Source organism: Simochromis diagramma, unplaced genomic scaffold (assembly GCF_900408965.1).
Source record: "Simochromis diagramma unplaced genomic scaffold, fSimDia1.1 OVJJ01000553.1, whole genome shotgun sequence".
Taxonomy (NCBI): domain Eukaryota; kingdom Metazoa; phylum Chordata; class Actinopteri; order Cichliformes; family Cichlidae; genus Simochromis; species Simochromis diagramma.
Window position 1 is genome coordinate 3,183,091 of NW_024387095.1, and position 21,217 is coordinate 3,204,307.

Consider the following 21,217-nt stretch of genomic DNA (forward strand, 5'->3'; position numbering starts at 1 on the left):
CTTGATTGTTCGATGATCACGCTTCAGAAGCTTTGCAATTTTGAGACTGCTGCATCCCTCTGCAAGATATCTCACTATTTTTGACTTTTCTGAGCCTGTCAAGTCCTTCTTTTGACCCATTTTGCCAAAGGAAAGGAAGTTGCCTAATAATTATGCACACCTGATATAGGGTGTTGATGTCATTAGACCACACCCCTTCTCATTACAGAGATGCACATCACCTAATATGCTTAATTGGTAGTAGGCTTTCGAGCCTATACAGCTTGGAGTAAGACAACATGCATGAAGAGGATGATGTGGACAAAATACTCATTTGCCTAATAATTCTGCACTCCCTGTAGTCACTCTCAGAGGGATTGTTAAAGTTTTGGATATAGCTGCTGATAGATTGCCAAAGTGTGCCATCGGTTTGACCGAGTTTTTGTCAGTGCACACGACTCAATGGCTGTCAGCTGGTTGTATTCTAGCGATGTTTCTGTCTTTTATACCAAGATATGGAAAAAGTCGTCCTGATATGAATTAGAATCAATACTATTTATATTGGCATTGATAAAAATTCTTTCAGAAACAAACAAAACAAACCGCTTATCCACATCAGTGTTGTGCAGGGGCTCTAACCTATCCCATCTTCTTTGGGGTTTTGCTTATGTGCGATATATTCAGAGAACTTGGTGGAAACATAGAGTATAAAATAATAAGATGGTGGACAAGAACAAGAACTAGAATGTGGTGTGTATTAGGTTGTAGTGCAGTAGGGGGTAAAACTGAGCTAAAGAAAGTACTGCTTCTCACTGCGGGAGTGCTCCAGTTTCTTCCTGTGGAGACGAATAGAGAGAGTATGGCACCTTTTACATTGTAACTGCAGACGCTCCACTCATCCTCTAACAGCTCTGATTGTTGGTTTTCTCTTTTCTTCATCTGCTAGTCCTTTGGGCTTTCCCTCAGGGAAAGTCTTAGAGGTCTTTTCTTCCTCTGTTTCTGCAATTTCAAACCCTTGTTGATCGGTGGTTCTTAGTTAAGGGTGTAATAGTATGCAAAAGGAAAGGTTCAGTATGATCTTCACTTTTTAAACTTTTGCATATAGCAGAGACGAAGGTAGTTACTCAATTCAAAAGTGACCATAATATGTTATATACTGAAATGCTGCCAGTGCCAAAATTAAAAGCACACAGTCAACCTGATCTGTGTGTTCTCAAAGGGTGTAGCGCGTCTTCCTCCCATCACCTACAACTGCTCACGCCTGTTCCTTCCTGATCGTGGTTCTGCTGGATGTTTCTCAGAGATTTTTCTTAACACTGTCATCAAGTCCTTGCTCATAGGGGTTTTCACTCTATTATTGTAGGGCTTTTACCTTACAGTGAAAAAGTGCCTTGAGGGGACTGTTGTCATTTTGTACTATATAAAATTGAATTGAATCTTTTTGATAGGCTATTCACTGAAAACCAGCAGTGTTTCAGCAATTTTAGCTTTAAAATTGCACAAAATGTTGTGCTCCCTATGTTTTGGTCAGAATTGAGGACACTGTCAGCTTTTTCAAATAAACTTTATTGAATTGCACAGTCCTTTTCTCAGATGTGTCTACCGTCTGTCCAATGCCCAATGACTAATATCCAGTCTTGACTGCCACTGCAATCTGCCCCTGTTATTTATTTCCCCTAGCTCCCACTCAACATGTCAGCATGCCTCAACAATAACAGAAAAGGTTTCTTTCTTTAGTGCTTTCATGGCTGACTGTTGTGTGAGCTTTTTGATTTGTCAGCCTTATGTCAAAGGTGTTGTTCCGTAATCAGAACTGCTCAGGAACCTCCCGTTCTCATAAAACTTTGTTTTTGTATTTAGTTGTGAATTCACTTAATGAAGGAGATTCATTTTTAGTTACTAGAAAGAACAGAAATAATAGCAACTGCTTAGATAGGTTAATACAGATATTGTCTTGACTGTGTGCAGACTAGTCTTAACTGGCGTTAAATCAGACCTAATTTAAGTGGACAGGTCTGCATTTAACCTGTGGCTGGCAGTAAGCACATTTCTACAGGAGAAAGATCACCAGTTTGAGACTGGGAGGAGAAACAAACCCAGCCACAGGGGAGGGGTCATAAGCTAGTCAGGCCCCAAAACCCAGATAAATGGCACAGTTGGATCAGGAAGAGCATCCAACATAAAATCAGCGCCAAATCAGACATGCTAATCTGTTCATACGGCGACTTATTTCCCTGTGAGAATAGTGTGGCAATAGTTGGCAATCAGATTGACTGTACCATGTTGGCTATCTGTTGTGGATCCAGTGTTCTGGGGGACACGAACTCTAAAACCACTCTTGTACAATTGGCTGTATAACTGATTAAGCACGAAATTGTAAGTGCTCATAGAACAGATGTATAGAGATAAATATTGATTTTAGTAAATGCTGTGCAAAGGTCAAAATATGCTTTTTACTTCACTAAGCACCTAATGACAACACCACAGTTTGCATATTTAAGAAACCTTGGCTTTCAGTTTGTGTAATTAGGAGCTTAATGATCTGAGCTGTTAATTAAACTTAATAAGTCACTCTATTATTGCTTTCCCCTCACTCTGCTCTTCTTAGGTCTTTGTCTCCTTTTGTCCTCCCTTTTTGTTTTTCCTCTCTCTGGTTCATTCTTTACAGCCCTCTGTAGCCCTTTTTCCTTTCTCTAGAGTAGCCATGTCATTGAGATGGATGTGTACTCGTGATTGGCCAGGGAGAAACCTCGGAGCTTGAATGGCATTGGCTTAGAACAGTGTGTGTGTGTGTGTGTGTGTGTGTGTGTGTGTGTGTGTGTGTGTGTGTGTGTGTGTGCTCACATGCAGATGGAGGCCTGCCTGGTTAACCTATCAGTGCTGGTCAGCATCTGTGTTATTCTGTGTTGTTTAATAGAAGATGGACAAGCAGTGTAGTAAACTCAGTTTTTTTAACAGCAGACTAGGACCCTTTATCTGAATAACTGGCCTCTTTTCTAGCCTGCTGAGATCATTGAACACTCTTGGTAACTGCTGTTACTTGACCGCAGTTGTGAACTGTGTGTTGGTCTATTGCCGTGCATCTGATTGGTTATTTTAATCTTTTGTTTCAGTTCATAATAAATAACACATTTGAAATAGTTGCTAGCAGAACTGGCATCGATATTAGACTTTATGAGTAACGGAAATACCATGTTTAAAATGAAAAAGACCATAGTTGTGCCTCAATAAGCTGTTAATCATCATCAGCAGTAAATGAGCCATGCGTGTAAGAGTCACAAACAGGATCAGAAAGATTATTGTGTCTTGAAACTGAATCCAAGCACGTTTGGATGGAAATGTGTGTTTCTTGCTTATACTAGCAAACTAGCTTGTTTAGCATGGTGGAGTTCCTAATTCAGTGTTTTTGGAATAGTGTCCTAGGCTTGTAAATTCTGTCATACTGTACAGACACTTGATAAATTAAGTGAGAAGCCACATCATTAAAGCTCTTGCCTAATATTGTTAAGGTTCCCTTCATTCTGTCATAGCTGCTTTAGTGTCTTTGAACTTATCCACCGTCATTAAGGCGTGCCATTTCCCAACAAAGGTGGGCAGGATCTGCCAAAGTAGCATCTGCACTGTGTTTGTGTGCTGCCTGAACTTCTCAGTCTCATGCTTTGTTTGACTTTCTGGTTATATTTGGACACTGCAAGACACTGATTAGAATAATGAAAATCTTGTAGTTCGGACCAAAAATTGGGTCAAAATGTCTGTTTACCAGACTAAGCCTGTACATTAAACAAAAAGTCTCTAATCCTTTGAGTTTAGTATAATGCTGGGGTACCTTTACAAGCATATGCATTGAATGATGATTGATGGGCTTGTCTAAGAGTTGGCTAAACCTTATGCATCTGAGTGGTTACAGCAGGAGCTCCAGTTCAAACTCCTGTGCACAGAGGGTTAACTCTTCCTACAGTGCTATAGTGTTTGGATGTTTGTCATCAGCAGATGCGAAGGTGTTCTGGATTTTGCACATCATTCTTACACCTAACAAAAGCAGCGACGAAGACGTGGATGAGCTGTTTAACCCAGTTTCACTGACTCTAACATAACTACTGACATGGAAAGGACAAGATGTCTTACATTATATGACGAGTAATTTTACATGTAATTGTGTCATTAGCTTGCTTTTCTGTTGATCATTATTATTCCCTGCCTTAAATTTCACAGTGAAAAAAGCATCTGCAGGCAGCAGACGTGCATGTTTGTGTCTTTGATGCCAAAATGATGGATTATACTGGGAACAGAAGGAACCTTTAGGAATTAACAACCTGCTTATCTGCAAATGGTGCCTGGAAATGTTGGACTTGTTTGCATGATAGATGAGCCTGTTCATGGACCCAAATATTCATTTCATTTCAGTAGGTTTAGATGTGAACTAATATATGTCACTACTCAGCATGACAAGGTTGTTTATGTTGGAAAAAAGAAATTCTGGTGTTTATTACCATTTGTAATAACAATAGTGGTTCTTGCTTTCACTTAATAGCTTTAACGCTGGTAACTTGGGCTTCCTCACTCAATACAGTCAACATTACAATGGATAGTCTATTTCATGAGACATATGGACTCAACAAAGAGTTCTCACGTGACCAAAAGATGATACCTAAGTTGATGATGTGAGAGGAAAAAGAAACATTGCATGATGGGAGCATCTTCAAAATCCTAATACAACAGAAAGTTTCTGATGTTGTTAACCCAGCTTACTTAGGATTTTTTTAAAATCATAACATTTAAACAGGAAGTACAGCGAACAGATTCTTATCTCAGGATGTCAAATGCTGCTGTCCTGTCAGATACTTCTGTGTCCTTTGCTTTGCCTGTAATAATAACAGTAATGCTGGATGCCACCACCTAACTAAAGCACTAGAAAGTCCACAGGAGACTTGAAGGGTAGCGGATTAACTCACGAAGCTTAGAACTACAAAGAAAGAACTACATTCATGGCACATTTGGGAAGTATGTGCTTTGCACTTTGTTTGACTTTGCTTTTCACTTGTTGATGAGGTTTAGTAAAAACTGAGATCGAATAAAACTACAGGATGCTGACATCTAAAAAAAAATTCAATTTTATCGATTTAACACTGAATAACAGAAGGCTAAACTGTTAGCTTGGTGTACTATTAAATCAAGAAGCTCATGGTTTTCTAATAGGTTTTTCTTCATGCTTTCTAATGCAAACAGTCATTTTGGCTGCAATCTAAGTGACAACATTGATATCATTTTAGGTGTGAATTTAGGAGGGTTACCCAGCAGACACATTTCAGACAATCCTCAACAACCTGAGCGGCACTACAAACCGTTATCTGTGCTCATTCTAACCTTGTCTTGTATAGCTGTGCTGTTGGGACTGTAAAATGAATGCTTGTGCAATTTCTCAAATACAGCCGTTTCTGTGCTGCAAGTTTTTTAATTGCTTGCATTCATTTTCTCATATTTTACAGATAGATGCAGCAGCGATGTGATTTATAGTATTGCTACTGCCTCTTGAAATGGAAGCTGTAAGCACTAGGGAGTGTGTGTGGTAGGTAATATGGATTTAGCGACAGGGCCATAACAGACAGGAATAGACAGGCTTATTAGCGAGAAGTGTTCCTGTCATAGTTTACTGCATGCACTTGGCCAGTCAAACCCTGCATGAAAAATCTGTTAAATTGCTGCTGTAATCATCTCTGTGGAGGTCAATCGTGCCATCGATCAGCCGCTCCAACGTTTAAATCTCGCATCTACAGCACAGTCAACATTACAATGGATGACAACATGACCATAAAACCACCAATAACACTGACACGTAAACATTTATAGACTTTGGAACTTGACCATATTGAATAGTTGAAGTGTTTTCCCAGATTATATGTAGGGAATATTGTGGAGGTTTTCGAATTTTCTTGAAGGTATCAACAGATTGTTGAATGCAGAGCTTTGCGTCTAAGTATTCTTTATATTTAGGGTTGTTAACCAAATGCATTAACCTCACTGTGAAAAAAGCATAAAAGGGCAGCGAAAAAAAGGCACAGTTTGACATCATCCCTAGTACAGAGTCTGTGTCATTTTACCCGTGTGAAACTACCCCAATTAATAAGATCACTGAATTCACAGCAAGCATCAAATGTGCTACCTCCGGTTCTTCTAGCTCAGCAGTCCCCAACCTTTTTTGCTCCACGGACCGGTTTATGTCTGACAATATTTTCACAGACCGGCCTTTAAGGTGTCGCGGATAGATGCAACAAAATTAAAGCAGTACCGGTACCAAAATATATATATATATATATATATATATATATATATCATTCATAATACACAAGAAAAGACCCTAGGAAACCGAGTCAACAATAAAAACGTTAAAAAAAATAATGATAAAAAACATAAAAACCATAAATTTCACACCCGAGCCTCAACTCTTGCAGCCCGGTACCAACAGACTCACGAACCGGTGGTTGGGGACCGCTGCTCCAGCTCAAACAGTATTTCCTGAAATGGGAAGACAACTGAAGTGGACAAGCGTCTCTTCAATTGTGCTAGATACCAGAAAAGCCAAGTTTGTACAATGCAGAAGTCCGAGTCCTCTGACATTTTTTGCATTTCATTCTTGAAAATAGCTCAAGCCTGTATTGCGCTTGGCTTTATACAAGCGCAAGATCTCTTTTTATGACCTCCTTAGTTAAAGTAGGACTGTTATTCCAATTGCTTGGAAGACTCTACTCTTGGACCTCCTCACCTCTCCATATGCATACAGTGATAACTTAATCCTTTAACGCCAGGTGTTTTATATTTGATGAAAGTCATATATCCAAGTTGATATTAAAGTTCTTAAAATGGTTTAATAAACACTCCAGTTTCAAAAGGTTTGAATTTTTTTTGTCAAAAATGTCATGCCTGTTGGTTCAAACTTTACAGGGTTAGAGAGCCTCTCGCAGAACAGACCACATATTAGTGACAAAAGACATGACACTGAAGTCAGAAATGGCATCTAAGAAGTAGCTGGGGTGTAGGTGGGTTGCAAAGCAGCTTGCATTGTCTGCAATAACTATATACAGTCTGAAGCAGCTTGTGTGTGTGTGTGCTCACATGCAGATGGAGGCCTGCCTGGTTAACCAGTGCTGGTCAGCATCTGTGTTATTCTGTGTTGTTTAATAGAAGATAGACAAGCAGTGTAGTGATCTCAGTCTGAATAACTGGCCTCTTTTCTAGCCTGCTAAGATCATTGAACACTCTTGGTAACTGCTGTTACTTGACCTCAGTTGTGAACTGTGTGTTGGTCTATTGCCGTGCATCTGATTGGTTATTTTAATCTTTTGTTTCAGTTCATAATCAGTAACACATTTGAAATAGTTGCTAGCAGAACTGGCATCGATGTTAGACTTTATGAGTAACGGAATTACCCCAGCATGTTTAAAATGAAAAAGACCATAGTTGTGTCTCAATAAGATGTTAATCATCATTAGCAGAACAGACCACATATTAGTGACAAAAGACATGACACTGAAGTCAGAAATGGCATCTCAGAAGTAGCTGGGGTGTAGGTGGGTTGCAAAGCAGCTTGCATTGTCTGCAATAACTATATACAGTCTGAAGCAGCTTAAACATCATACATCTATATTGCTAATAGGATCAGTAAAATGGAATTAGCTTAATTTTGTATTGTCAAGGGATTATTCATATTGGACTGCGGCAATTAAAACTGGTTTCTTGCAAAATCAGTGCGAGCTTGGTTGTTTGTGTCTCTGTGTCAACAAAAAGCATTTCCTTAAATTCAAACCCAAGGACAAGCGAGTGTAACTAATGCACTAGATGTCTAAAAGTGAATTTAAAATTGATACAGCAACATCAGCAGACATCTGGACAGATTCAGAACCCTTACAGTAACCCTCTTGTCTGAACAGTTGGGTCCTCCTCTGCAGTATATAGACTGTAACTGCTTACAAAAGTCAAGCACTGTGGAAAACATTATCATTTCTGCTCTATTGTTTTTTCTCCTTGCTTAATATGTCCTCATTTTAATGAGCCTTGTACACTTAATTGTAGAAAATTGCCTCTCAAAACATTAGCAATTAGGCGACGCTGGAACCTAAAAGTGTATTTGGTGTCTTTTCCATAATAAATTACTTAAAACTTATGAGATTGTTGCACAGTAATTTTCTGTTGACTCACTAATTGACAATCAACAACTCACTAGTTTGAGCACATTTACACATAATTGGTCGCGAACTGCATTGAGATGGGAAATGTGATCTCTTGGCAAACAGCTCTGGCACTTTTTGTGCACTGACAGCCAGTAAGGAGCTGATTGGGTTTCTTCAAAGCTTTCTTAAAGCTTCTTGCTTTTTCAAACTGATGCTGACAGGGAGCTTTTTCTGCATTCTATCAGCTCCTTCATTATACAGACGTAAAAAATTCATAACACAAGAAGTCACCTTGTCAGCATGTGGCCAGAGATTTTAAATGTCATTATTTTTATTTCACTTTGTGATCTCATACGAGCCAAAGTTGTGACAAATCATTGACAAAAACCTCTGTAACATAAATGTACTGTATATATACACTACTGTTCAAAAGTTTTAGAACACCCTAATTTTTCCTTTTTTTCATTGGGAATTACGCAGTTTAATGTCTCATTGCACTCTGAAATGAAAGCATAATACAAATAAGCAATTGGAGTTAAAAAAGAAATCATAGACCAAATTTATAGGCCAAAGTGTCTTCTAAACTTTTGACTCATCAAAGTAGCCACGTTTGGGAGATATAACAGCTGAACACACCTGCGGCATTCTTTCTACAATAGAAATCAAAATTCTTCATAAAGTTCTTCCCATATCTGTTGCAGAAGTTCCCGTAAATGTGGCACTTGTAGGTCGCTTTGCTTTCACTCTTCTGTCTAGTTCATCCCAGACCAGCTTGATGGGGTTTAAGGCTGGAGACTGTGCTGGTCACTCCATGTTTTGAAGCTTACCATCTTGTTCTTTTTTCCTGAGGTAGTTCTGGTATAGCTTGGACTTATGTTTTAGGTCATTATTTTGCTGTAGGATGAACCCCTGACCAACTAGGTGCATACCGGAGGGTAGTGCGTGGCGCTGAAGAATGCTGTGGTAGCCATTTTGGTTCAGGGTGCCTCTCACTCTGTACAAGTCACCGATTCTGGATCCAGCATAACAGTCCCAGACCATCACACTTCCTCCTCTATGTTTGACAGTTGATGCCACACACTGTGGAACCATCCATTCACCTACTTGACAGCATATAAAGATCCTGCGTGATTTACTGAATTTGGATAAATCACTCCATAATACCAGTAGCAGTGGTTCATGGACCAGCCAAGCCTCTTTGTCTTATTCTGATGCCTGGCTTTCTTGCTGCAACTATTCCTGTCAAACGTGCAGCTCGAAGTTTTCTCTTCAGAGTTGAAGCTGAGACTTGCTTACTACGACCAATATTAAGCTGTGCTTGAAGCTGTTGTCCTGTGAGCTGCCTATCATGCAAGCGACTCTCAGAAACTTGTCCACTGTTTTATTTATGGCTTTGGGTCTGTCAGACCTCTCGCTGTCAAAATTTCCCCAGTTTCTGAATGCCTTTCGATGGTGAAGGAAACTGTACTCACTGACACCCTGACTTTCTTTACAATTTCTCTGTAGGAAAGACCTAAACTTTTAAGTGTTATGATGGTCTTTCTCTCTTCCATTGTTAATTGCCTTATTCTCGCCATTTTTGTAGCAACACACTACTTTTTGCAGTACAGTACTGTTAAACTGATGCTCACGAGGGTATGGTACCATAATGTGTTCCAACACTGGTTTTATGCAGACAGATGGGGTTGTAAGTAATCCAGAAAAGTTGGAACACCTGGAGGAATTATTAGCAGCAGCTTTCAAGGCTTGATCAACCTCCTTTAAATTGTGAACCCATTTTGTGTTCCCTGGAGAAAGGCCTTTTTATATAATTCTGAAATGTACATTATTTTTTTGTTTTGGGTAACCTTCACCACTTACCTTTGTACCATTTCAAGCTATTAATTGGACTTGAATGACTTGAATTGCAATACATAACTGTGCATGTAGTAACCATTTAACATTATATCATTATTTTTCTTATACTGGGCCTTGGTGCAACACATAAAAGCAAACAAATAATAATAATAAAAAAACCCAAACCCCATGCTCTTCTGATTGGCTGTCCCTCATAGATAGCATCTGGGTGGACCATCTGCTTGGAGCCAGAGCTGTCCCCGAGATGACTGAATTTACGATATAGATATAAAAAGCGTTTCGAGCAGTCTGAAGCCAGACTGAGAGAGTATTTGGTCAGGGATTATTTGCACATACACTGACGTCACTTGAATATTTCCAAAAATGCAGCTCCTGTGGGGTGTTCCCAGTCTGCAGTGGTCAGCATCTATCAAAAGTTGTCCAAGGAAGGAGCAGTGGTGAACCAGCTACTGTCTCATGGGTAACCAAGGCTCATTGATTCAGAACTCATCAATAAGTTGTGCTTTATTTAGACCAGAGTGCTCGCTTTGCTGTTTTTATATGCACCCCAATGTTCTGATGTCTTTCTTTGATTCACTGAGTGGGTCTTCCATAAGCGTCTCACAGCATGGTAGGATTGTACCTAATCTAACCTCAGTCATTTCTCTGATGATGGCTGATGGCCAGAAGTAGACATAGAGGTGTGTCTCTTGTCACCTTTCAGGTGGTGCTATATAACTCAGGGATTTAGGCATCACTCGGCTGCATGTCAGTTTGCAAGATCCCTATATTAACACAAAAGTCACTTGATCCAGGATTATTTTTTTTTAGCCCTGCTCTGTATTTGATAGGCAAACAGTGTGGCTCCATACACTATTGACTGTGGGTGCCTCCTGCAGGGTTGTTTTTTGACACCGCTCACAGCTCCATTAAAGGCAGCAGAGACCATGGAAGCTGTCTCAGCTTGATTTATGGGGTATAAATTGACTTTAGCATAGCAGGAGTCTGCCCATCATCTTATATTCACTCAGCTGGGATTGCCCTTTTTCTGCAACAAATCTTGGTCATTGTCAGGTGTCTTTGCTCAAATAATTTCATGTTCATTCAAGCTTTCTTTATCTAATTCTTTCTGGTACTTCTAACATAGAAACCAGAATGTTTTTAAATTAACCACAGAAGTTTGTTATTGTAGGGCTGATCAAGTTTGCAAAAGCTGGCACGATGCTTATTCAAATTTTTCAAGTGTGTTTATGAAGACACAGTGAAGCTGGTTTTATTCATAGTTTGACTGCCTGCTTGGTTTGTGGCAAGTGCAATATGAGTGGATGCAAATATGCTCTTTGTGTTATGAACAAAGAATGAGCTGCTTTAGCAGAAGTCTGTAGTAGTACCATCATTTAGTATTGGGACAATTATATGGCTTATGATAGATGAACATATATTGTTGGGGCACACACACATCTCGACTTGGAGATGACATGCATCACCATGGTGCTCATACCTACCTACACAGAGCCTACACAACTTTTAGATCAAACCATTAGAAATGATGTTGGCTTGAATTTTTTCAACAGTGTGCTCTGTCTATCTGAAAATATATTTTTCACAAAATTGAATAGGCAGCACGGTGGCACGGTGGTTAGCACTGTTGCCGCACAGCAAGAAGGTCCTGAGTTCAATTCCAACATCAGGCCGGGGTCTTTCTGTGTGGAGTTTGCATGTTCTCCCCGTGTTTGCGTGGGTTCCCTCCGGGTACTCCGGCTTCCTCCCACCGTCCAAAGACATGCAGCTTGTGGGGATAGGTTAATTGGATAATCCAAATTGCCACTAGGTGTGAATGTGTGAGTGAATGTGAGTGCGAATGGTTGTCTGTTCCTGTGTGTTAGCCCTGCGACAGACTGGCGACCTGTCCAGGGTGTACCCTGCCTCTCGCCCTATGACAGCTGGGATAGGCTCCAGGATAAGCGGAAGCGAATGGATGGATGGATGAAACCCTTAATGTGTATATATATGTTGCATAACAAATTTGCATCCAAAAAATTTTCCGTGTCGTCTTTTCACACCGTGCTCGGTCTGTACAAACTGAACCTCAGTTCTCTACTGCTGCTGCCATTAACTAGCAAGATGTCAATGTAATTTTTTTAACAGTACTTTGCTTTGATACATATGTAAGACTGTTGAGCAAGCCTTGACAACAGACGCTTGTAGGGTTTTTATGTGCAGAGGTTTTGGTTGAGTGGAAGTATCACCTCTGTACCTTCAGCTGCATGTTACACCGGTGTTATAACTCTAATATAGTTCTGAAATCACAGCAGCTTTAACTCAACTTTTAGATCAAACCATCTAAAAGTTACTGTCAGACATGCGCCAATGTTGTCATTTGATATTTCTTCCCTGTTTGGTTTAATTTTTTTTATCACTGCCCCAGGACATGATTCAACAGGTGCCCCCCCCCCCCCCCCAACACACACACACACACACACACACACACACACACACACACACACACACACACACACACACACACACACACACACACACATCCCACGTCTACCTTTAATTTTCCAAAAAATTAATATCGCTTTGCCTGTCTTCTCTCTGCAGTATGAGTTCAAGGTCAAAAACATCAAGAAGAAAAAAGTCCACATCGTGGTGTCTGTAGATGGCGTGAAAATCACCTTGAGGAAAAAGAAGAAAGTGAGTGAACTTTTTTTATAAATTGCAAATTAAAAGCATCTTTTGTACTACTTTGTACTGTTTTGTACTGAATTGTTGTCACCCGCATCGTAGACCTTTTGAACGGATCAGTAAAACATCATATAAAATGTCTTGGTGTAAAAACATTGATGTTTTTTTTTTGGTTCATACGTGTGCTTTATGGTTGCGCGTTGACCACCTCTGTCATCGGCCACGTCGATCCTTGATAGTGCTGCAGATGACAGCCAGCTCTATTAGCCCACAACATTCACCGATGCTTACAGAGTGGTTAAAGGTGGCCGTTGACTCTAGCAGTTTAGGGCTACTTTTTTTCCAAGTGAGATGCCACTTGGGCAAAGGAAATGTACTGATGGAAATGGAAAGCTGTGTGGATAATCTGCTAACAGTGCCTCACTTTATAAACACAAGTGCAGCCTTTGCCTTGCAATGAGTTTACCAAGGGCAGCACAAAACGTGCAGCGTTGCAGCAAGAGCAAGTATTCTCCTAACTTCACAGGCATACATGTTTCTTGTAATTTGAACACAAGAAAATGCTCCGAAATTAAACTAAACATGAAAAAGGAAAAAAAGTGTTGTGTTTGGGGTTTTTTTAAGCTACTTTTCCTGCATTTCATATAATACTGCAGGTATTTACTATACTAAAGGCATAAAAAAATACAATTTTCTTTTCACCTCTGTATATATTTTCACTTTGCTTTCTCTGTCACCCTGTAAATTCCCAGCAATTGTGTTTTAACACTTAAAGAGGCTTTTTGTTGGCACAAAATCAGTATGTCTGGCCCCTAATGTGTATCTGTCAACAGTCTCGGCACACTGAATCATGGCTCTGTCTTTGTGGCTGTTGAGATATCATCTGTAGTTATAAGAAACATGTGACAGAACTCTAACAATGTTGGGTTAGTCACTTTCTAAAGAGCTGTTTAATTTCCTGTGTCTTTGTTTGTAGCAGAAGGTGACGACCAGTCCTCTTAGAGAACATGTGTGACAACGGAAGGACTACTAAAGAGAATAAAGTGCTTGATGGGGATCAGAACCATTAGCAGAGTAGAAATCATGAATTAAAAGATGAGGAAAGAGCAAGAAGAAAGCTTGAAAAAGTTGAACTGACACTGGAGAGGAATCTGTGTTTCCAAGTGAGCTGAGGATGACGGGACAGGCTTTGCGGTCGACTCAGCGAATGGAGGGAATAAAGACGATGATGATCGATGAGCTTAATCCAGTCTTGCACGCTTTAAATGGTGTAGATTATAGGGCTGTCACCAGATATCTGATTTCAGAAATATAGTACTTAGTGCCAGGACCAGGAGAATTTCAAGATGCTTGATGCTCGGTTCAATACCAAAAGAAAAAGATTATCCTATGTACTCAAAGATAAACTCTATTATTTCAGGACAACACAAGAAGGATGATACTTTGTACTGAAAAACACGACTGCAATGTTTTCATATTGCCTTTTGCAAATCAGTTTCACCCCTTGGTCATCTGACGTGAATGGGAAGTACTACTATACCCACTTCTGGAGGGGTGATATCCTGCCCCCATCAGCTCTGAAAGAATATAGGTTGCTAGCTACAGTACCTGCTGTAATTTCAAGGGAAAATTACTGTCATGTTTACAAAGTTTTGGTATTAAAAAGCATCTGAAGTACATTTTACCTTTTTAGGGTGTGTATTGAAGAAGTATTAAAAAGCATGCTTACCTCCTTAAACTCCTAAGACCCAAAATCTTCCATGGCATGCATTTTTAATTTCTTTTTGCTATTTGGGCATATTGGGGCCCAATGAATGTAAAAACAAAGAATTAACAGATTTTTTTTTTTACCTTATTTTTGTTTTTAAGAAAAATAAGAGCCACATATGAGGATATTCATTTAAAATTTTGATAGAACAGTGGCAGTATAATGTCCTTGTAAGTGGATATCAGGCCCTTGTAGAGCAAAATTGAGTATTTTGGTCTAAATAACCCAAAATGTGATGTCTACATATGTGGACGCCAGGTCCTAGGAGGTTAAATAAAAACTGTGGGCTTCTGTAGATAATTTGCCATTTACTAACAACTAGCAGCTGCAGCTGCAGTGATGCTGCTGTGACGATGTACCGGTCCGTCATGGTAAAGAGAGAGCTGCGTGTAAAAGCAAAGCTCTCAGTTTACCAGTCGATCAACGTCCCTACCTGCACCTATGGTCACAAGCTCTGGGTAGTGACCAAAAGAACAGGTTTATGGATACAAATGGTGCAAATGAGCTTTCTCCAGGGGGTGGCTGGTCTCTCCCTTAGAGATGGGGTGAGGAGTTTGGCAATCTGGGAGGGGCTCAGAAAAGAGCTGCTGCTCCTCCACATCAAAAGGAGCCAGTTCGGGCATCTGACAAGGATTTCTCCTGGGCGCCTCCTGGGTGAGGTGTGACACTGGGGCAGACCCAGGACACACAGGAGAGATTATATCTCTCAGCTGACCCGGACAAGCTTTAGGTGTTGGCCGAGGAAAGACAGGTCTGGGTTTCTCTGCTTAGGCTGCTGCCCCCATGTCCACCTGACCTGGCCACGGTTAAGTGGAACAAAATAGATGGATGGAGAACAATTATAAATTGATTATATTTGCTCATAACTCATAATAAGGCTATTTTGCGTTAGCAGCTTGACAAAACCTAAAACCTCACTGGAGATGACATGCATCACCAGTGCGTATGGATTTTCTCTGTTAAGCTGGAAATCCTGCTTTAGGCTCTGTGGTCACATAAAAAGGGGTGTTCCTCCAGTCAAGTGACTCTTTTTCTGCACAAAATGATCCCTATGAGAGGCACCTCCTCCAATCAGAGATGATGATCATCCTATAGTCATTAAAATATATACAGAACATAAATATAAGAACATAAAAATATAGCAGTGCTGTTACAAATAAGACAAGATATTAAAGCTGTAAAAGACAACAACTGTAAACTTGGTATTTAGTGCACAGAATAAAAAAAAATCCATGTAAAATACTTCAAGTTAAATATTTTATGACTTATGATATTTAGAACTCAGTGCTAGTGTTTATGTGATTGGGTCTCATTAGAAACTAAACATTAAAGCCCCATAGGTTATAAAGGAGATGTGAAAGCTGCTTGAGTTTGATGCTTGAGCAAAGTAAAGTAATTCTATGGTTTGAATAGAGATCCTGTGTTCCAATATTACATACTGAGGATTCCAGTGAGCGTGTGATGCATAGTCTGTAGAGCTGGGCTTCATATGTGACAACAGTAAGGTATGGGCAAACTGAGCTGACTTTGAACACAACCTGGTCCTGACCAGGTTGAGTATCAGTTACCATGGTGATTTAGCTACCGGTAGGTAAAAAGAGAGTCACTTTTGTGACACAGAAAAATTTGGCTTTAAGGTCAGCATAGCTTGCTAACTCATTAATTTCGCTTTGTAATACATTCCCCCATACAGCTTAAGGTTAGGGCTGTGTCTGCTTTGGCTGATCAGTGTGCCAACAGGGAGCTTCAGCCCATCTGACTCCTATGCCTCGTGTCCTGGACCTCTCAGATGTGCTTGTGTTATTGGTGCCCTCTGGAGCATTTTGATAGAATTATCTGACGGCTAAAAAGCCAGTCCAAGTTTCTTCCTCTATGTTTCACTTCTCTTTCATATACAGTTTATTTTAAACACTCTGTGCAAGCCTGAAAAGCAATCGAAGTCTTGTATTTAAAGGGACAGTCTGTGTCTTTGTAAGGAGATGAGGCAGCTCCAAAATCTGATTGCCTGTTGGCAACTTGCTGGCTGTGAAAATGGCAAGATTTCCTCAGCTGATGGTCCACCATCTGCACAGACCACACATTTCCTTAGTTCCTTCGTATTGGGAAGAATGAGCAAATGATGCAGGGATGAATGTTCCATATAAAACCAACTTGCAAGATGGTTTCCTCCAAATTCTGATGAAAACTGTCAAATTCCTTTAAGCTTTTTGGAGCATCATTTTTGGCACACTGATTTTGCTGCTGTAGTCTGAAAAAACTTTATAGTTAAGCTTCACCTGAAAGACTGTACCTACTTTATGTAGGACTCACTCAGCTTATATCAGGTGAAACTCTGTTGACTTACAAAGGCCATATTTGTATATATGTCAGATTTACATTAATGTCTGAATGGCCCTAAAAGGAGTTGGCCTTTAATCGGACTAGTTTAAAAGTCTAGCTTTGTTAGTACATGGCCACCTGAAAACATCTGCATATTTGCTCTATAGCTTTGTTGTGGACAGCAGTGTGAGTGGATGATGCATACTGTAAGTATTCATAGGGTTAAGGCTAATGTCCTTCATGCTTTGTGCTTCAGCAAATTCAGTTCAATAAAAAATATCAAAGTGGAAAATCTCAGCTGTAACTGAAGCTTTACATCAGTATTTGAAGAACTGTTTAGGAAATACTGTATATTTTCTATAATATAGACTCTCATTTCCGGTGACCAGATGCACATGAAGTCGACAGATTTATATTTTTTGGAAGTATTGAGTCCGCAGACATCACCAGATACTTTTAAGCAGCGTAGAATCGTTCTGTCAGGAGTACTGAACAGGCACATTGGCTTTGGGACATTTATTTTTTCAGCTTGCCTACTGCATATGTATTTCTTTTGAGGTACTTTGAGTACTTAATTAAACCATAAAACTGCGCTTAGATTTGAGCCTGACAATTTACTACAAATTGTGCTGAAAATGACAGCACAAAAAAAGCACATCCCTGATGTGAATGTGATAGTTGCCACTAGGAGGAATAATTTATTTGGAAGCCCAAGGGAGATGTTATTAAAAGCATGAAATCAGTGCATGTAGACTGCTCAAAGTGGTGCCCAAAGTTTGACTCTGTCCTGTAGATTTTTGCTGAGGCCAAATCTTGCATGTTTAAAGCAGAGCCCTGCATGTTTCTGGACCTTAAAGCTGGCATTTTACGTTAACAGAACAGAAAGTGTCACATCGACAGGTGAGAAAGAATAACACAAAACACAAGCGATTGATGTATTAATGGCTACAAAGTTATTTTTGACATTTAACAGAAATGTTAAGTGTTTTAGGTTTTAGGTCACAATTGTAAGCAGAGAATCTGCACATAAACAATAAGGTAGAGATCAAAGTCTCTGCGTAATGTGTACTGAATGTAATGAATATTGAGGTTTTTGCTGAAATAGTTTGTTATCCACTGATGGCCATGAGTCATATACACATGCCATTCATTACACATGGCCATACTAAAAAATACCTGCAGCTACATACACATGCAGAAAACAAAAGTGATGTGCACATTTATGCAAATGGAACAATAACTTCATTTACAGGCTAACTCAGGGGTCAGCAACCTTTAACACCCAAAGAGCCATTTGGACCCGGTTTCCATGCAAAAGAAAACACTGGGAGCCGCAAACACTTTTTGACATCTAAAATGATGATAACACTGTATATATTGTTTTTTACCTTTATGCTTTGTGTGAACAACTAAAGTGTGTTGCTTATGAAATCCATGAAGTGCTACAGAGAAAATTACATTTTATTTATGTAATGAACACATTTTGAACTCTTAAAGAAATATAACAAAACGGAAAGACACCCAGCTGAACTAAAATGATCCATGTAGCAAAGAAAAACTGTTGTGTACTGCTACCCTTATATCGCCTTTGGACTTTTGGAGCTTTGACCTAACTTTTAAAAAATAATTGGAAAAAAGCACTATGCTACTAAAAAATTGAAAAATAAATATTTGCAAAATTCTGCATAAATATTTATTTATTTATTTATTTATATTTATTTTACATGGTAAATGTGTGTGTCGGGGCTTGGTCTGCAGCACCGTTGCATGGGAGGCGGACGCACCTGAGCAGCACCCGCAATCACGCCTCGTCGCCTTAAAGTCTGTGCTCTCTTTGCTGTTGTGTTGTCGGGCTGTGAGCTGAAAAGCTACGGCCGGCTGTATGCGTACAGCAACCGTGTGTGAAAAGTGGTCAATAAAGAGATGCTGAAAAGCATGTTCATGGAAACATCGTCAGGTCTGCCGTGATATGTTTACAATGGAACTTCTGCTCCTGAACCTCTGCGCACAGTGAAGTCACTTTCATCTTTGCGCAGGACTGAAAGCTGTCATCTGTGAGGCGTGAGCAGTGTTTGTTTGGAGCTGCTGACATAATGTGGATCCGAAGATCCATAATTGGCCTACCTGGGGTTGAAAGTCTCGGTAAATGCACGGCGTTTCTCCAATTTAGAATTACGAGTTTCAAAAGAACTAATACAAAATATACACTTCAGCTAAATACTTGTAATTTATTTTCCCAAACCACGCGGAGCCGCAGTATAAGGACTAAAGAGCCACATGCGGCTCCGGAGCCGCAGGTTGCCGACCCCTGGGCTAACTGGTGAAAATCTCCACACATCCATCTATTTAATGCCGCTTTCCCGCCGTGGGTCAATACACCAGACCACCCTCTCCCAGTTCATCCGAGGGAACTTTGAGACTTTCCCAGGCCAACTAAGAGATATAATCTCTATAGCTTTCCCTGGATCTGCCCCAGGACCTCTTCCGAGTAGGCGATGCTTGAAACACCTCGACTGGCTCCTTTCAATGTGGAGTTCCATCTGAATGACTAAACTTCGCATCTCAACAGTAAGGGGGAGCCCAGCCGCCCTTCAGAAGAAACTCATTTCTCCCACTTGTGTCCACAGTCTGATTTCTGCCCAGGGCTTGTGAACATAGATGAGGGTAGGGATGTAGATCAGCAGCTGCACATTCACACTCATCTCTCAGTTCACCACAATAGAGCGGTACAGTGTCTGAATTTTGAAGCCAATAGAACTTGAGCATCTTTAAAAAGCAGAAATGAGATTTTGACACCAACTTCTGGAACTTAGATGGTCCTCGAAATTCAGTTGTGCAGAGACTGAATAGCTCTCGTAGCAATAACAGAGTAAGATTCTCCATAGTCGTACCCAAATTTACAAAGAAAATTAGTAAAATGCCTTCTCCAAGTCCAAAAAGCAAATAGAGAATAGTTCCTCAAACTCCCATGTACCCTCAAATATCCTCGAGAAGATAAAGACCTGGTCCAGTATTCTGCAACGAGGACAAAAAAACCCTAATTTTTCCTCCTGAGACTGAGGTTTAACTAACTGAATGTCTCTCCTCTCCAGTATCCTGACTTGGACCTTCCCAGGGAGGCTTATTAGTGTGATCCCCCTGTAGCTGAAACACTCCCTCTGGTTGTCCTTCTTAAAGATCAGAACTACCACTCCAGCATACCAAACCAGAGGCGCTGCCACAGATTTCCATGCCACGTTGTAGAGATGTGGCAACCAAAACAGCTATGTAGCATCCAGAACCTTAAGGAACTCAGGGCGAATCTCGTCCACCCCGGGAGCTCTGTCATCAAGAAGTGATGCGACATCCCACCTTTGTCTTTAGACAGTGTCATTCCATGGTTCCACTGAACTCTGTGTGGTTTGCTTCAGCACCACCCTCCACTTGAAATATGCAAAAGTCTTTTGCTGTGTTGTTTAGTTGTTAGATTATCCATGCCCACATTAAGTTTGCTTGTGTTTGACTTACTAATTTCCACTGCTATTGGTAAATTACCAAGGGCATTCATCAGAATGAACGGGCTGCATCTGTGTTAATAAATTAGTACCTGCTTGTTTTGTAACTATTTAGTTTGGCAAGCCGGCAGTCAGTTTTTGCTTTTCTTTTTTTGTTTTTGGAACTTTGTATTATCCTTTCGGCTTAGGTTGTCATCTCTACTTTACATATGCTAACAGGACAGTTCCACCTTCATTCAAATAGCAGTTAGCTGTCAAGTCAGGCACAAACTCACATAAAAACGCAACATGATAAAGTTTTAAAAAGAATTCTGAAAAATGAAGGGATTCAAACTATATTTAATTTCTGACAACAAACCAAAAGTGAGCACAAAATATGGATATTTATTTTTCTGTACCTGGCTGCCCTCAAAAGGCCCTTGGTCAAGTGTACTGGCGGGATGCAATTAAAGGCCAGTCGATGGATGAATGTTTTCTTGTCGAGTTTGGCTCCCTGTCCCGAAAGCTGAAATGTCAAGTGTGACGGTCAGCAATCTATTTACATCTCTGAGTGCGAAGGAGGCATTCAAAGAGCGCAGATTGAAGTGATTGAATGACTCGGTCAACAAAGGGCTCTGTGGAGACAGAAATCAACAAGAATGATTCCTGTGTGCGTCTGTGGTGACATTTTGATTGTGACATTAAGGTGAAAGGTAGATTTAATCAAACAGACAAAAGGAGCAAGTAAAAAATGTATGTGAAAGGCTCAAAATGATATCTGTGCTCACGGAATATCATCTGTCTGTCTTTGAGTTTCAGCTAATTTATGTTCAAACTGTCCAAGCAAGGAATGTTTCTTATTTCATTCGTCTTATGTATCCAATTTTTTACATTTGGTGTAACTGAATGGTTTCGTTTTGTTTACACAGAAGAAGGAGTGGACATGGGACGAGAGCAAAATGATGGTGATGCAGGATCCCATTTACAGG

The 21,217-nt window shown here is 40.1% G+C and overlaps 1 protein-coding gene and 1 long non-coding RNA gene across 5 annotated transcripts in view; both read left to right on the forward strand.

Annotated features, from left to right (window-relative positions):
- Positions 1 to 21,217, forward strand: part of LOC120742865 (carboxyl-terminal PDZ ligand of neuronal nitric oxide synthase protein-like) — a 228,495-nt gene that overhangs the window by 64,584 nt on the left and 142,694 nt on the right. For all 4 annotated transcript variants that reach the window (XM_040046334.1, XM_040046333.1, XM_040046335.1 and 1 more), the window contains exons 3-4: positions 12,585 to 12,677; positions 21,158 to 21,216. In XM_040046334.1, the coding sequence (XP_039902268.1) occupies positions 12,585 to 12,677; positions 21,158 to 21,216 (152 nt within the window). The remainder of the gene's footprint in view (positions 1 to 12,584; positions 12,678 to 21,157; position 21,217) is intronic.
- LOC120742867 lies at positions 250 to 10,269 on the forward strand. Its single transcript, XR_005697982.1, has 2 exons — positions 250 to 2,763; positions 3,149 to 10,269. It is a non-coding gene; the product is annotated as an uncharacterized LOC120742867 (long non-coding RNA).